Genomic DNA, 16,975 nt, shown 5'->3' with positions numbered 1-16,975 from the left:
CTTTCTGCTTGCCAGTGTAAACCATGAATGTTGTGTAAAACCAGTACAGGAGCAGGACTGTGCCCAGTTCCACTGGCCAACTTTTTTCTTCATTGCTTCCCTAACGCATGAGAGGCTTGTGCCAGCATTGTAGCACACTGTAGGATTGTAGCCATGACCTCCCTGTACTGGTAATCCTATAATTTTGCTGCATCAGTCCGATTATGCTCTTTTTTTTTTTTTTTTTTTCTTCCTCAGTGTGGCCAGATGCTTTCTTGGTGAGGCTAGAGCCAAGGGGAAAATTGTATCCTTCAGAACATCAGCCCAAAACTTGCCCCTTTAAACTTTTTGTTTAGCATAACATATCCAGAGCTGGAATGAACACACCCTTTTTTTCTCAAATACAGAGAAGACTGCAAGCAGACGACTGATGATGAGAGTAAAAACCACTGAGGCAAAGTTACCGTGAAGGGGTGGAATAAGGCACTAGGACCTAGGAGGCGTCTCATCCACCCTGGCAGGAATTTCTTGCTTGGAGCTCAGACAACAAAGGCAGAGTGAGCCTGGTTTTCTTTCTCTCAGCATCTCCACCCTGCGCGCTGAAAACCGGTGAGTAGAGCTTTTCTGAGTGACTTGCATGCAGAAAAGTAACAGATGTCAGACAGAAAGGAGAAATCTTTCTCTTAGTACCTTACAGCATCTGCAGTTCATTTTGAAATCAAAACCCCCTGCATCCTCTGATTCATTCCCGAAGTTGCTTGGATGTTTCATTGTTCACTGCATGACACCAGACTGAATCTACCCCAACTGGCATCGTGGGGAAAATGTTCCCAACTTGGGGTTTCTGTGGAGATCGCCTGCATTGTCATCTTCTGCTTTACTGCAGACTGGAGACAATGATTTTTCTTGCACAGGTCACGTTGACATTGTAAAACACAGGGAAGGAGCTTCGTTCTGGCAAATGTAAGGGGTGGGGAAGAGATAGCAACAGCTTTTCCTAGATTTATACCTGGCTGCCAAGTGCTGGTGTAGATCCCCTTTCTGCCTTGTGTTAACATACAAGCAACATACATGGATTGCATGTTCCTGGTTGAATTGGGGGAGTGGAAGGGTCTTTCTATTGCAGGCTTGGGGGTTCCTCCTCCTTTTGTGTTGGGGTTTGGTGGGGGAGGAAGGTTGTTCTTGAGCATAAACTAGAGATGGTGTGGAAATTCCTGCTTGCTGGGTGTCAGCTCAAGTCTCAGCTTTTCTGTAGTAGTCACTTGCGCTGCGAGCCCCCCATGCTCAGAACAATGAAAGGTGAGCTAGCAGGAGCAGCGTGTCCCTTGGGCAGGGGCACTTCCAGCAATTAAATCACTTAAGGCTGGAAGGGGGGTGGAAATAGCCCCTTTATTTTCTTCTCCTCATTAAACGGGAGCAGAAATGCAATTCAGAGGAGGCTCAGGCTGAAAAGAGCTTATCGAAGCCTCGTTTCAATGACAGATTTTTCTTTCCAGTCATTTCTTCTTAGAGATGTAGGCTGGTCCTGGGAATTGATTGATGGGCTAGGAGGGGGCTGCGGAGAGGGGGAAGGGTGGGCTGGATCTCATTGCTAACCCTTATTGAACAGGCTGTCACAAAGAAACTGCTTATTCCCCTGTGACCATTCTTTCATAAATGCCAGTTTATTCTAATGTTAAACATTCAGATGCTCTGGTTCCTTCCGTGATTCGACAGATTGAAGGGCTGACTTACTGGGATCTCCTTGTTTTCTGTTGCCAAAGGAAACCTCACAGGGCTCAGAGGTTTAATTCATTGCCAACTGGTGTTTGGATGAGTTTTTTGGGGCTGAGCTGTGATTGCCATGTATCCCTTTGGCCCCAAGTCCCAATTTACTGCACTTTGAAAACTCCCAGGTGCACGAGCAGACAGCTCTCTAGAAACGTGTTCCCTGCCCCCAGTAGTTGGATCCCTTTCAATATGCGAGGACCCCTCCTACCCTCAGTCACCAGAATCGATACAAATCTGGGTCAGGGGAGGGAGCGCTTCCCAAATGCATCTGTCCTGCTCCAGACACAGCTCTTGCATTAGTGTCGCTTTCCTCTCTGGATTGTGGCTCTGCTTGGCTCTAACCTGTCCCTTTGCACTCCTTCTCTCCCCATCTCCTTCCTGCTCAGCTTCAGATCTTTAGGGTTCACCAAACTATGGAACTTGATTTTGGACACTTTGACGAAAGAGACAAGGCGTCCAGAAACATGAGAGGCTCACGTATGAACGGGTTGCCCAGCCCCACTCACAGTGCTCACTGTAGCTTCTACAGAACCAGGACCTTACAGGCACTGAGTAATGAGAAGAAAGCCAAGAAGGTACGTTTCTATCGCAACGGGGACCGCTACTTCAAGGGGATTGTATATGCCGTGTCCTCTGACCGCTTCCGAAGTTTTGATGCTCTCCTGGCTGACCTGACCCGGTCCCTGTCCGACAACATTAATCTGCCTCAGGGAGTCCGTTACATTTACACCATCGATGGATCACGGAAGATTGGGAGCATGGATGAGCTGGAGGAAGGTAATTAGCATTGCTGTCTGGTGCAGTGAGGAGGCGGGGTGGGAAGGGGGCTGCACCACTTGGGTCTGCTGTTAAGGTCACATTTTCTGGTGCATGGGGATGCTTCTGCCCCTCAATGTTGAACCCACCCGTTTGCCTTCCCTTCCAGAGAGGTGCAGGAAAGGGTGGCAGTGCAGGGGCTCCCCCCCCCCCCGCCTCTCGCTGGGGTGTCCCTCAGATTGCTTGGGTGCAGATGTGGAGCTAGAGGGGTGTGTCTTACTCTTGGCTAGACATGGCTGTGTCCATCACTGGGGGAGGGAGGGGGGCTGTCTGAGGGTGTCCCCACACTGTCCAGGCTGGGGGGTGGGGAGGGGTCCCAGATGGGTGCAGGGGGTGACTGAAGAGTGATGTGGGTTTCCCATTGGGGTGGGTGGGTATGAATGGAAAAGTGAAGGGTGCTGGGGGATGAATGTAGTGTGTGTAATGGGGGTGAGAGGGATTTACGCACTCTGTGTATGGGGGTGTTTTGAGGGGTTTGTGCACAATATGTGTGTATAGGGGTGTGGTCAGGGCTGTGCAGGGATTTGAGTGTGTGTGGAATGGGGTGTTGGAGGTGGATGCAGTGTGTGTGTGGTGGATGTGCCAAAGGTGGGGTGTTAGGGGTTTTTATAGTGTTTGGGGAGTGTGTGGAGGGGTGCACTGGGAGTTCACACAGTGTGTTTAGAGGGGGGAGTTAATGAACAAGGTGTGTGTTTGGAGAAGGGTGTTTTAGGCAGGTTGCACCTGGTGAAATTTGGGGGTTTTATACGTGTGTGTGTAAGGTGTAAAGAGGGTTAACTGCAGAGAAGATGTTTGGATTCCTTGAGGGGGTTCATGCTGAGGGCGTGTGTTGGGGTTTGTGCTCAGGGAGCGTGAGGAGGTGTGTTGGGCTGTGTGTGTGCAAGGGGGAGTGCTGGGGGGGGGTTCTTGCATAGTGATGTGCATGGAAAGGGCGTTGGGAGTTCACGTGTGGTGTCTGAATATGGTTCATGCAGGGTCTGGATGGAAGAGAGGTGTATTGAGATGTTCAGATGGGGGGGGTGTAAGGGGGTGTATTTGGGGAGTGTTTCTGCAGGGACTGTGTGTGGCAGGGTGGGTTGCTGTGGTAGGTCTGTGGGGGAGTGTGGGAAGGCATCCCCTGTGTGGCAGGTCCAAGCGTGCAGGGGATGCTCATGGCAGGCCTGAGTATATCCCTGTATTTAGAGAGGGTGTCAGTGTGTCTGTTCCTCTGAGTGTCACTTGGACTGTGGGATGAAGGATGAGTCAAAAATCAGTCCTTCTGTCCAGAGGGGGTGGCCTGGAGGCAGGCTTGCTCCTGTGGAGCTCAGCTGCCAGCCTTGTCTGTGCCTGGGGAGCTCCCTCTGCAGCAGTGGGCTGCCACCATGGGTGCTGCCTTTCTTGGGGAGTGTCAGGACCCCCAGGATGAAATTGCTACAATGCCAGTCCTGCCTCCTTGTCCAAGGTGGGGCCATGGGCAAGCTCTGCTGGCGGTGCAGCTGAAGTGGGGTGCACAGAGGACACCCACAGCCATCCTGCTTTCCTCTTCCCTGAGCAATTCAGATATTCCATTCTTTGTTTGGACCTGGAATATCCCGATTACTCTGTTGCAAGAGGGGAGTTGCTCTTCCCTGTTCCTTGATGTTTTCCTCCAAGCAGATAACCTGACTGATTTGGCAACTATAGAAAATCCACAAGTCTTTCTGCCTTTAATAAAAGACAATAGATGTGAATGTATGAGCCACCGAACTGCAGGGGCAGCCTCAGCAGTGAGTCATTGTGTGACCTTGACTAAAGCATCTCTCCCTAGGATTCCTTATCTGTCATTTCCCCAAAATACTTTGTGGGGACAAGCACACAGAATAAGTATTGGTTTCCATAGAGGCGTTTTACTGGGAGAAATTGCTGCCTTTCAGAGAGATGATGCAGTCCTAGTGGAGTTATTCTCAGCCCAGTTACAGCTGTCGAATGGAGGTGTGGCCTCCCTTAATTTTAAAGGTTCTGCCATGTTTCATTCTGATCTCTTAATATGGCCACAGGCTTTCTCTAATGGCAGCTCTCAGTCCTGCTTGTCCTAGGTTTTATGTAAATCTTCAGGAATAACTCCACAGGATAAAATGCAGTTCTTAATTCTCTTTTTATACTCTTCCTCCTTTTATACTCTTCCTGCTTTTTGTCAGTGAAGTTAAGAAACCTTTAGTTGCTATATCTGCTTTACACTGGGTTTTTGCTGCAGATAAGAAGGTACCTAGTTCTTGAAAATGTTTTTTACTGGTTAAGGTACAGGCAGCAGATGTTGACATTTGGGTTCTGGCTTTGTTCTGCCAAAATGGTATCTGGAAAGAGCACTGAAGAAGTGGCACCAAAAAAATAGGATTGTCTGTGTGGCTGTGTCCTCAGCAGAGCATCAGCTAGAAAATTACGATCTAGGCAAAGTGAAAACAAAGGAATCCAGTGTTTGAAAATGCAAAACTAGATCCGCATGCTGTTATTGACAGTTTAATGAAAACAATATTCTCGTATTTCTAGGGATGACCTATGTATTTGTTGTAGAAAAGCAATGTGGGAAAGACATTACTTTTGATTTATAATACCATGGTTTACCACCTTTGTGGTAAAGTATGTTATTAGATTGGGTGTTTGTATAACTGTGTACTAGGTACATGCATGGAAAAACAACTTCAGAGTAATTGCACTGTGACACACAAGAACGTACATACACAAACAGTATATGTTTGCCACATACTGATTGTTTTCCTCCTTAATATATAAGTTGGTTTAATGCAGTACAGCATCCTATTACTGCACTGTTACAGCTGATCCTGACAACAGGTAAATTGCTGACAGCATCTCCCACTTGCCTACTCTCTTGGCTGAGTCAGGAGTGGATATTGGGCCCAAGTGCTGCTATCTATGATGGTTGTTTTTAGTCAATAAATTAATCTTTTGGAAAGGAGCACCAGGTGATCTTTATTCCCTTTCATATTATAATTGCTTCTAGTGACCAAGGCTTTAGGAAGTCGATATATGAAGCTGCCTTTATAGATTATTGGTGAGCCATTGTTGTAAGTTAATTCTGTGCCTTGTGCTGTGAGAAAACTTGAATATGAAAGATACTTAAAAAATCATGTACCATCTTTTCCGGCCTTGCTCAAGCTGATAGTAGAGCAGCTCACATTGTCATTCAAGTTTCTACTAAAATCTAGTTGCCTTTGACATCTGGACAGGGTGGCTTTTCCTTGGTTCATTTTGAGCCTCTGTGTTCTTGTAGACCCATTGTGATGAGATGGCAAATTTTCCCTGCCTCAGGTCCAATTGCTCTTTTTCTTTGAATGGAGGACTGGATAAAGGTGGAAGCTGATGTTACGCGTTGACTTCAGCAGCAAAGACAGCTTGAAATGCTGTTCTTGGCTACATGTTGCAAACTCAGGTTGCAACTTGCTGTCCCCATTGTCCCACAAATGAGCTCTTTGTGGGACAAAAGATTTTTTTAGTCCACTCCGTAATTTTGCTTCTTTCCCACGTGGCCCCACTAGCAGTTTCTTGACATAATGAAAGTGACCGTGAGGTGCAACTTGAGAGTGAGGGAAAGGCACAAGACACAATCCTGGCTGCTGAAGCCATTGCAGCTCCGAGTTAACCTCAATACTGGTGGAGACTGGTTTGATTCCTCTGGAGGGAGGGACTGACACTTCCCCTGAAGCCACGTTCTCCACTTGTAAAGATTAGACATTTGTCACAATGTATTTAGAGTCACTGACCAAATGGGGCATCCTACTACACACACTATCTAAACGTGCAAGAAGAGAGTGCAAGGCACTATTTAAATGTGTAAGAGAGAGCTCCTGCCCAGGGAGATTATGGTCTGAAGAAGGTGTTCATCAGTAATAACTGATGAGGAACTGAGAGGCAGAAGAGCAGTCTGGCTTGTTTGTCCAGAGTCTGTAGATGAGACAAAGACGGAAGTCAGAGCTCTGAGCTTTCTTGTTCAAGTGCTTGTTCAGTTCCCTTCCTGAGCCTTTTTCTGGGTCTAGTCAGTGGTTTAGAGGTACTTGCATCTTTCAGGTTTTTTATTATAAGTGGACTTTGGACCTGCTTCTAGTCAGTGGCTGATTTCATGTGAATTAAGTGACCTTTGCAAGTATGGTCAGGGTCAGAAATACAAGTGGAAATAAACCCATCAAATACAAATACAGCATGGATTAGATGGTCAGTAAAGGCAGAAATGCAGATATAGATTAAAAGTAGAACTTGAGAGACTCAACATTTAGTTGAAGCTGCTCCTCCCTTCTGAGCTCGTGGTATGCTCAGGCTGTTAGGCAGGGCACAGCCCCCTTGCGTTGTGGTCGGAGGGCCCATCCAAGGGTGGATTTATGCCCTTGTCCTGTGCTGGGCCACTTGTCTGAAATTTATTCTTGCCTCAGTTTAAACACTAGAAAAAGCTGAATAGGATTTTGTTTTTCTCAGTGGGATTTCATTGCAAATGTTCTTGGGCTGTGTGAGATATTCCAGAAAGTGTTTCCAAGCTTTTTGTATCCTGTCATGCCCTGGGGAATCTTTTCCAAAGTCTTGTCCAGGAGTGTTTAAAGTAATCATAGGAGGGACTCCACCCTGGAGCTGTACAGAGCCATGTGTGTACTGGGACTGAGGGGTTTATAGGAAGTATATTGAAATCTCCACCCAGTGTGTGCATGTTCTAGTTTGCCTGGAAAACTGAAATTCATGTAGTCCAATACTGAAGCTCTTGGTAACCTGTGACATTGTTTTCTATGGCTGTTGTCCTGACGCTTGGCTAATTACATCCCATATTACAAAACTTATCCTTGTGTTCTGTTTTATTTGCTTGCTCATCCTGGCTGTCACGCTAGGACTGGTGTGGTCCCATAAATTCTTTATGGGCATCATGTGGTTTTGAAGGCGATTCGGTACTCACACATTTCTTTCACTTTTTCAATAGAACAAGAGGTGCTTCTCTCTCCTGGGGGAGCCCCCTGTGGAAGAGCCAAAGAAAGGAAGCTCTTCCAGAGAGTTCATTTTGCCGTGATGAACTAGGTTTTGAGGCAGAGGAAGATCGTTTTTAATGCATAAAGTAGCAGGAAGTTCATGCATTTGAAACTTTAACACCATCTATAATGAACTCTACAAGGTGTTAAGTCCACTTAATTCCTATTGAAATAATAGTAAATCCCATGGAACATGAAAGCTGGTCACAGTAGCATGATCCCAACTTTGTGACAGCAGAGCTAACAACCAAAATAATTGACTGCAGCCCACAGAGACCGTTTTTGGAATAACTGTTGTTAGCAGTTACATTTTCAAAATGGCCTCAATCCAGCTTTCCCAATTCTTCTTGCAAGACTTCTGCCCACAGTTCATTATACTTGAAAACTTACTGGTGCACACTGACAAAGGATAACTTTTTCTGAAAGCTCAGTCTGCCTTGTTTAGTGTTGTCATAAGGAGCTGCTGTTAGAGGGTTGAAGGATTAGCGCTCATCTTGAGCTTAAGAGTTTCACTAAGAAACCTCTAAGGCAAACCTTATCTTTGCTGAGATCATCCCTTCTTTAGGAGCTGAATAATTGCCTTGTGCTTCTATCAAATTGGTAGCATAGTAATGTGTAATGCACTTGTAGCCAGAGTAGTTCAGTGTGATACAAGCCGTGGCCTTAAATGGCAAATATGCTCATTGTAACTTAAGGTCAAAGGTCTACAGTCAGTCCATCTATTGCTAAGAGCAGGATAGAAGCAATAAATAAATGCCTTGGCTGGTTTGGTGACATGATAGAAATTGTGACACCTCTGGAGCACACTGGCGTGATGACAACTGGGCATCATCTTGCAGGGCTTTGGCTTCGCAGTGCGGAAAGGGCATCTTGCACTGACCTGGCACTGCACTAAAATGCTGTCTTTAAGACCACTGCTGTCATGCCCATAGTGTGGTGTTCAGCAGCAGATTGGATCTTGTCAGGATGATGCTTCTCACTCTTAGAAAAGCTTCCCACCCCCAATGCATGAGTGTTTCTCTTTGGGGCTCGCATTTGGGGTTTTGTTTGGAAGTAATGACATGGCTGTTCATCATATCTTCTCATGGCTTACAGTTGGGTTTCTGCACATGTACACAGCTGCTTGCTGTCTAAAGACGTGTTCCTGAAAATATTTGTGCACAGATTTTTATGCTTCGGGCTGGGGAGCAATCTTCTTGGAGTTGTTTCTTTTGCTTTTGACAGAATCTCATAACCATTTTCTCCCCTTATGCTGTGCACGTCTTCTGCAACCATGCTGTGTCTATCAGTTATATTTCTTTGATTGGCATAGTCGTACACCTTGACTTCTCATTACAGGCTTGGCTTAGATAGACGTAGCAGAGAAACCAAGACCACTCCTCTTTCTATGGTAGCACTATTCCCCATAAGATGCTCTTTTGTGATCTTCTGGTCACAGTACACATATTCAGAGCTGGAAAGTTCACAGGTCTTCAGCCCATGCTTGCCCAATCCTGCTACCACCTCATGGTAAGGTTTGGGTAAAACTCAGCTGTGGGAAATGAAATAGCACATATTCCTGGCTGGCAAAGGGTAAAAGGGATGTGCCTCACTGAGGAACTTGAGTGATAATTTTCCTATTATTTGAGGGCCATAAGCTGAGTTTGGGAAGACATCAGTTGAAGTTATTTTTAAATTAAGTTAAAGCTTCAGGTTACATCTTTAGGTCAGAGAAGAAGGAAAGAAAAGCTCCTCTTCCCTGCAGCTATACTGCTGTAACTGCAGAAATGATGCTGAGAAGAGCTGCTATCCTGAACTGCTATTCTGAAGTGTCACTCCAAGCAAATTTCTGTCCAGTTTTAGAATTCAATAAAATATTTGCTAGGATTTGGGTTAAATGAAACAAAGTGAGAAAGGGCAGATTACATTTTCCATTTGTGCCTGTGAGCGTAATTTCAAAGGCCAGTGTATATATGTACACAACTACCTAATACCATTTTTGTGGAAACAAAGCCTAGGAGAAGAGTATTGCCTTCATGTCACTATTGCCCTCAGTGTACACTGTTGTAAATACACTAGACAGCTATGGTGTGCAGTGAAGAATTTCAAATGATTCAGCTGGAACTAAGGGTAATAGTGTTCTACCAAACAGACCAATAATCTCTTCTGCTTACTTTAAAACATGGAACTTATTAATGGAAAATATGCTCCAACACCTCACATGTTTATAGAACACAGTGCAAATATATACTTTCTTTCATTGTGACATCTTCTACCCCAAGGTATTACATAAACACAGATGAAAGTCAAGCCTTGCAACACTTCAGTGGCAGATACTGCTACTTCTGTTTTTCAGGTAGGGAGGGTGAGGTGCAGGTGAAGTCAGGAGCTTCCACAGGGAGGCCTGGGACAGGGGTGAGAATAGCATTCAAATCACTTATTCCTAGTGTTGCATTTAAACATAGAAATCCCTTTTCTCAAAGGAAAAAGCTACAGTTCTGTTGAGCATGCTTATAAAGGCTCTGCCGCTCAGGGATTATGGGCTTGGGAGGGCTCCAGTTTTTAGGAGGGCTAATTCCCTGAGAGCATTTCAAACTCCCCTTGCTGCACTTCACACTCAGTTGTGAAACTGGAGAGAAGTGTGGGCCCCCTCTGCACCAGGTGTTGCTTGGCTGAATAAACCACAACTTATCACTTATTAATCAGAGAGATTTAAAGTATTCAGTGCTTCTGGAAAGCAATCAGTATCTCCAATGGGAGTTCTTTAGAATGTATGGTACTCTGTGGGGTATCTTTATGCTTCTGTTGAGTCAGATTCAAGAAATGTGAGGAATTAAGGAGCTTCAGCTATGGATACTACAAGGTCAGTTTATTGAGGGGTTTTGCTGACAGCATACGTGCCTCAAATATAGATTTTTATTATTTGTTTAAGACAACAGAACCTCCTTGTGGGATTATTGTGTTAGTTTGGGGTACAGTTGTTGATCAAATGGCCAACTGACTCTGTTCATCATGAACCTTGTTACCTCTCTTCTCCCTTCTGTATTTCTGTTCCATTTTGAGTGGGGAAAAAAGACTATCTGCTTCCTGTTGATAAATTATTTTGGTCATTTTATGCAACTGGGGAGATGGAGAAAAACTGCAGTTGGTGATGTAAGCACCATGAGTACACATTGCTTTCTGGCAAACTGGGTACAAAGTCGAGGTTAAAGAAAAAGTTAGCATCCTGCATCTTTTCTATAGCTACTTGTGACATCAAACACTTAGCAGTAATAAAGACATAAATACAACACAGACCATTGTTTTAAGCCTATTAAATTATTGTGTACCTGTTAGTGGTCTCACCATATGTTCTATGGAGGAATCACCTCGGTGCGTCCATCAAAAATGCAATTTAGTCAGCAGAAGGATGACTATATGAACACTATACTGGATATGTTACATGCCTGGACCATAAAATTCTGTGGAAATCAGTGGGCTGTTTGGAAATCGATATTTACACCTTTGCCCTAGAGATCTGTAACGGAAAGCCAGACTCAGATGTTGGGTAGGCTTCTCAAAGACGTCCAGGGCCTGGAGTTTGCGGTAGGGAACAGATAAGGAAAAGCAGCCAGTCTGTTTATATGAAGAAGGATTTTTTTCTTACTCAAAATAGTTAAGTCTGTATTTTGATTTCAGACCTATAATAATATTTGAAGAACTTCATTCTGTAAGATCACCCCAATAAGACACTGAAAGAAACTCCATAAGGTACCCATGTTATGCCTTCAGTTCCTATTAAAATTTTATCTAATGCTGAGACAAAAGCTTCTTCCTCTAGCAATGACTGACTTTTTTTTCAGTGCATCCTCAAGTGCTCAGCAGCCTGAGTCATTTCAGACTAGACAGCTACATTCCCTTAGGGATACTGTTTTACAGTCTCATCTAGTAATAACTCTTCTAGCATCCATCAGATTTGCAGGCCCAAAAGAAGATCCTACAAATCCTTTAAGGTGCTCTTAAAACCTTAGATAGGATCCTGTAAATTACAGACAAGGCTTGAAACTAATTTTGGATGGGAGAGGGAAAGGCTTTTTTTGTGAATTACTAACAAGACTATGTAACCCTTCTCTACCATGTCTAAATTTGGATTTAATATATTTTTGGTTGGTACCAGCCATATAAATGCAAGCAGTGGTATTTGGTGTAGTGTTTTATCTCAGCTGCCACTAGGTCTGTCCTCTAATAAACCACTGACACTATAACAAAGTATATTTGTTACGCCTGCTAGATTTATCAAAGCTGCTTTTGGTAGAGACTATTCAGTACCACATTTTCATTATTTTTCCAGGCATGACACAAAAGGTACTTTGTGGATGAATGTTGATATCCTCTTGGCAGGGGATGACTGACTGACATAGTAGCTAGGTCTGTAAAGATGCAGAGGAAGCTTGCAAATTTACAAAATATTTTAGGTGATTAAATGAATTTGATGTTTAGGTGCTTTTAGACATCTTAGCTGCATCTTCAGGTACCTAAATACCTTTATAACGCTCAACCTTTTTTAACCCCTGGTTCATGTGACTGAATGGTAGTATGTATTTGCTGATGAAAGCTATGGCTGACTTGCTTACTTTGGGGAAATACTAGTCATATTTTAAATAAGCATAAATCTAAAATTAAAATAAGACAAAATGTTTTAATAACAAGCTGTCATGGAAGTGCTAATGAAAACAATTATTAATTATTTACATGATTAATGGGGGGAAATGTATAGTGTCTGGTTTTCAGCAGCCTTATGGTAATAGCTGTTAGAATTAGACTGGTGTTCATTTCTTTCAAAAGGGGAGAGTTATGTCTGCTCATCTGACAACTTCTTCAAGAAGGTGGAATACACCAAGAATGTCAATCCCAACTGGTCTGTCAATGTGAAGACATCTGCCAACCAGAAAGCACCTCAGTCTCTGGCCAGCAGCAACAGTGCCCAGGCAAAGGAGAACAAAGATTTTGTGCGTCCCAAGCTGGTAACCATCATCCGCAGTGGGGTGAAGCCCCGGAAGGCAGTCCGTGTGCTCTTGAACAAGAAGACTGCTCATTCGTTTGAGCAAGTTCTCACCGATATCACTGAAGCTATAAAACTGGAGACAGGAGTGGTCAAAAAGCTGTATACCTTGGATGGGAAACAGGTAGGAGATTTTTACAGATGTTATGTCTTTTCTTTCTCTTATCTTGAGGCTTTGCTGACTCAGAACAATTTTTGAAGCCTAAAATTAACCTGAGATGATTGCTGCCATCTGTTCTCTTAGAAGTCAGACTTCTCATGCCAGTGGTTAAGTTACTAAATTTTCACTGATATTAATATCAAGTAAAGAATGTAGCCAACCGTCTGAGTGAAACAGATGCTCCATCCTGCACGCCAGCGTGCAGTGCGTGTCTTCCAGACTAGCTAAATAAATAACATGGGGAGTTCGGCTCACAGCCACCAGTTGATCTGGCTCTGAAGTAATTGCAAGAACTCTTGAGATTTGGATTCACTAAGTGAAAATGTGTTGCTTGACTTTCCTTGCCCTCAAATGAAGGCTTGCTAAGATAAAGGGATTGATCCAAGCATGCTCTTCTGGCTAGCTCAGTAACTAGCAGGAAGAGCATGGAACTGTGTTGCATTTTCTTGACGAAATGCATGACGAGATAACATGCAGAAGGATTTGGGTCAAAAATATTTAGTGGGTCATCATAATGTGCTTCATGTCTACATTTTCCTGGAACTGAAGGAAACATCTGTCTCTTGTTAGCAGCTACACAGCAATAAACCATTTCATATTGCTGTATCTATGAAAACCCTTAAAGGAATGTGGAGGGTAACTCTGGGGACTGGGAAGAGCTAGATTCTTCAAGGGCAATTCTAAGCTTAATTTAACAATTCCATGTCTTCTGTAACTGAGGGATGATCTTATTTTTGTCACTATTTTTCTTGCTCCAGATTCTGGAGTGAGGCAGCACAGCTCTTGTGTGGGGGTTGGATGCTGGCTATTCTAGGGATTGATACTATTGCTTTAAATTAACTCTTTTTCCTATCTCTGGAGAAAATTATTCAAATACTGGCTCTTGAAATAACATGCCAAACCTAGGCAATTCATCCAACTAATATGGTGTCACATCCCACTCAGACAAGAGAGACAAGTGACTCAGATTCGCAAATCCCCAATGGAGCGGACAACAAGTCTCCAAGTCCAAACATTTATTTACTACCCACAATGTACTAACTGAACACACTATAATTGGCTAAGTATATAGCAAGTTGTGGCAAGCAATACAATATGCCTTGCATTTCTTAATGGGAAAGGGAAAAGAGGGAGATAGAGGGAATGGGGAAATACAGATCACCGGTCTGGGTTTCTGCGCTGATCCCGCCAGCAAGGGTTCCAGGGGGCAGCCGTCTTTTTCGCTTGCATCCACCTTCTTTGCTTCACTGCACTCTCCAGGGCCCCCCCGCCCTTTCTTCCCCCCCTTGATTTATACACACTTTCCTTGGGTCCGTTCCCTAGGTCGACCCCCATACCTACGTATCCCATGTACGGGGAGGGGTGAGGTGTTTCATGGGATGATGTAATTAGCATGACCATGTTAGCCTTCATTAGCATATTGAGGGGTGTTAACTTTAATATGCATTTCGTGGATAATGAAGCAAAGTTCATTCACTGGACAGATGGCCCTTGAAATTTGGCCAGGTGCACCAGAGCAGAGCGGTCCTGTCTCCACAGGGCTCCCTCCTCCAGCTGCATCTTGTGTTATTTGGGCAGCCTTATCAGCTTCTACCTCCACACTATGCGCCCTGTGACTCATAGTTTTGTCTTGCGAGTGTTTGAGGCATTTCTTCGATCAGCCTCAACTTTTGCTTTCTCAGGCTGTTTTTCTTAGTTTCTCGCAGGCCTGGTTTCTCGTCTCTCACACATAGAGACTTTACATATGAAAATGTTCATCCTTCTAACCCCAAACATAGGCTCATAAAGTGTCCTGCACAGTCCAGGTGCAGTGTCTGGCAGCTGAAAGTAGCATGTCACTCTAACCTGCCTGATATTCTTGCTTTGTCCCAACCTCGATATCCTGCATATTAGTTAGTGGCTGCTTCTAGCTTCAGATACACCCAAATCTCAACTGCCTGTCTAAGCTTTTCTTTCCACTTGTCTCAACCCAGCACTTTCTTTTCATAAGATGTGTAGTTTATACATGAGTGGGTGACTTTCCAGCTAGACTGTCCATAGATATAGTAGCATGCTGAACATAAGCAGTGTTACAGGGAGTGATGTACTGGAAACCTAGGAAGTGACTGAGGGAAGAGGAAGGAGAAAGTCAAATGATCTGTCCTGACTGAGGAAATCGTGAATGGGCACAGGACCATGTGTTTTGAATCACAGCAGCTTTACAAAGGGTTTAATAGATGGATCTGGCCTGAAAGCAGTTGCCTACTCATGCTGTCAGAGTCCTGTTGCTCTCCGTTGTGGATGAGGATCTTAATCTGAACCTGTAAATTGCCTCAGTTCTTTGAGAACAGCCAGCATTTTGGAGGTGAGCTGTTGCTTTGGACGACATGCAGAAATAGGTATGCCCCATGAACTTCCATCAAACTGTTCTCTTCACCCTTTAGCTAGTTACACAAGTAAGTGGTGTTTCCCTCTCCACTTTGACTGGAGAGCCAGACTAAATCAGCCCATAAATCGAACTGAGCTTGTGGCCTTGTGACTGGACCAGCCTGTGAAATTGTGTTAAATCCTAAGTGGGGATTTGGGAAATGCTGCTTGCTCTCAAGTTACAGATCATCTAGAGTAGTGCTGCTGTGGGGTAGACTGCAATCTGTTGTTGGAGTGGCTGCCTTGCATGGAGCTACAGCTGAGCAAGGGGCACAAAAATCTATGTAATTTAGCAATTTCTACCACAAACTGTTGTCCATAGCAGAGACCACACCATACATAACTCTTCTTGAATAAAAAAATAAAAGGCAACTTTGTTTTCCTCATGTCAGGCTCTGATAGCTGTATAGTCACTGGTGCCTTAATTCAGCACTGTTTTGACTGGGACAAGCTGACAACTTCACCATCATTTTTTGTTGCAGAAATGTGATTTCAGTAAATTTAGTCTGAGTAAAGATATCACATTTAACTTGTTTTGCTGGCTTTATAATTCACCATTTTATGAACTGTGATATTTCATTATGTGTTAGATAAACCACTGGGAGTTTTACTGTATGCAAATGTACATGCGTATTGCAGTTATTGAAAAAGTGAGATTTTGTGATTTGACGGTAATGGAATATTTGACATTTGTTTGCGGCATCAATTACTGAAGCTTCCTGAAGTCACCAAGGCTTTGTTTTTATTGGAAGGCTTCCTTCAATGTTTGTATTTTTCATCTAAGTTTATTTGAAATTTTCCACCTATGTGTGTTCTTAGTGTTGAAGCTAGAGCTAGAAGTGGTGTGGTTGCAGTGTTTGCTGTTAGGGTTTCCATGACATACTGCTCCATAAAATCAGACCTTCTAACATGATATTAGAGGTTTTTGCATGTCTGGTTCTGCCATTGGAAAGAGATTCTTGAATGCCTAATTCTGACAAACAGTACTTTATTTTCAGGAGAAAATATTCATGCAAAGGCACAAGCTGCTCAAAGCTGAAATACTGACAAGAATCCTGACAGTCTGTCTCTTTGAGTGTCATCGGAGGCACATTACTCCCTCTGTTGTGAAATGATAAAATTTACAAAAGGAACGTACAAAGGATAATCATCCTTCCTCAGTCCATGAGCTGTAACTTAATGAGGGGATATGATTATTTTATTTATAGGCATTTCCATGGTGCTCATCAGTAGAGTAATCAAGATGCTTTAGAAGTACAGACAGTAGTGGCAATGATAGTGGTGTGTAAATAATTACATTTCTATGCACTGCAGACCTGCTGCATTTGGAGTGAGAAAGCAGTTAATTGAGAGCTGGATGGAGTGTGTTTGAATAAATGTAACACTCAAAACAACAGTGAGGTTAGGTTTTTTTAAGGAAATTTTGTTTCCTTTTATGTCTTGGATTGTCTGTAGAAATATGGTCCTTTTGAAACTGTGAAATTAGCATCTTGTGTTTAAGTAGTTTATTTAACTTGGTCTTGCACATATTTCTAATGCCTTGCGCCTTGTCTGTCTGTACTGAAGCTTCTTCCCTCCTTGGAGCATATATTCACCCCTTGATGGACACCCCAGAACTCAAAAGGGGTTTCAGATTGTCACCAAAAATGAGTCATGACAGAGAATCACAACAGATATAAATTTTGAACTTTCAGGGCCATATAAGAAATGGTATAGGTCAAAGAATTCAATGCATTAAACACACACTACAGTGGATCAAATTCAGCACTTGGTTTCATGACTACAACTGCTGTTGTGTTGAGATGTGTAATATATGTAATTAATATATACATATGCAGGATTTAA

The 16,975-nt window shown here is 43.5% G+C and overlaps 1 protein-coding gene across 1 annotated transcript in view; it reads left to right on the top strand.

Moving 5' to 3' along the window:
- The first annotated feature begins 548 nt into the window (after nucleotides 1-548).
- Nucleotides 549-16,975, top strand: part of DCX (doublecortin) — a 76,866-nt gene continuing 60,439 nt past the window's right edge. The window contains exons 1-3 of the mRNA XM_074835322.1: nucleotides 549-588; nucleotides 2,136-2,526; nucleotides 12,348-12,688. Of these exons, the coding sequence (XP_074691423.1) occupies nucleotides 2,163-2,526; nucleotides 12,348-12,688 (705 nt within the window). The 5' untranslated portion in view covers nucleotides 549-588; nucleotides 2,136-2,162. The remainder of the gene's footprint in view (nucleotides 589-2,135; nucleotides 2,527-12,347; nucleotides 12,689-16,975) is intronic.

The sequence above is a fragment of the Strix aluco genome, chromosome 10, assembly GCF_031877795.1.
Source record: "Strix aluco isolate bStrAlu1 chromosome 10, bStrAlu1.hap1, whole genome shotgun sequence".
In the NCBI taxonomy this organism is placed as follows: domain Eukaryota; kingdom Metazoa; phylum Chordata; class Aves; order Strigiformes; family Strigidae; genus Strix; species Strix aluco.
This window is presented reverse-complemented; position numbering and strand designations above follow the sequence as displayed.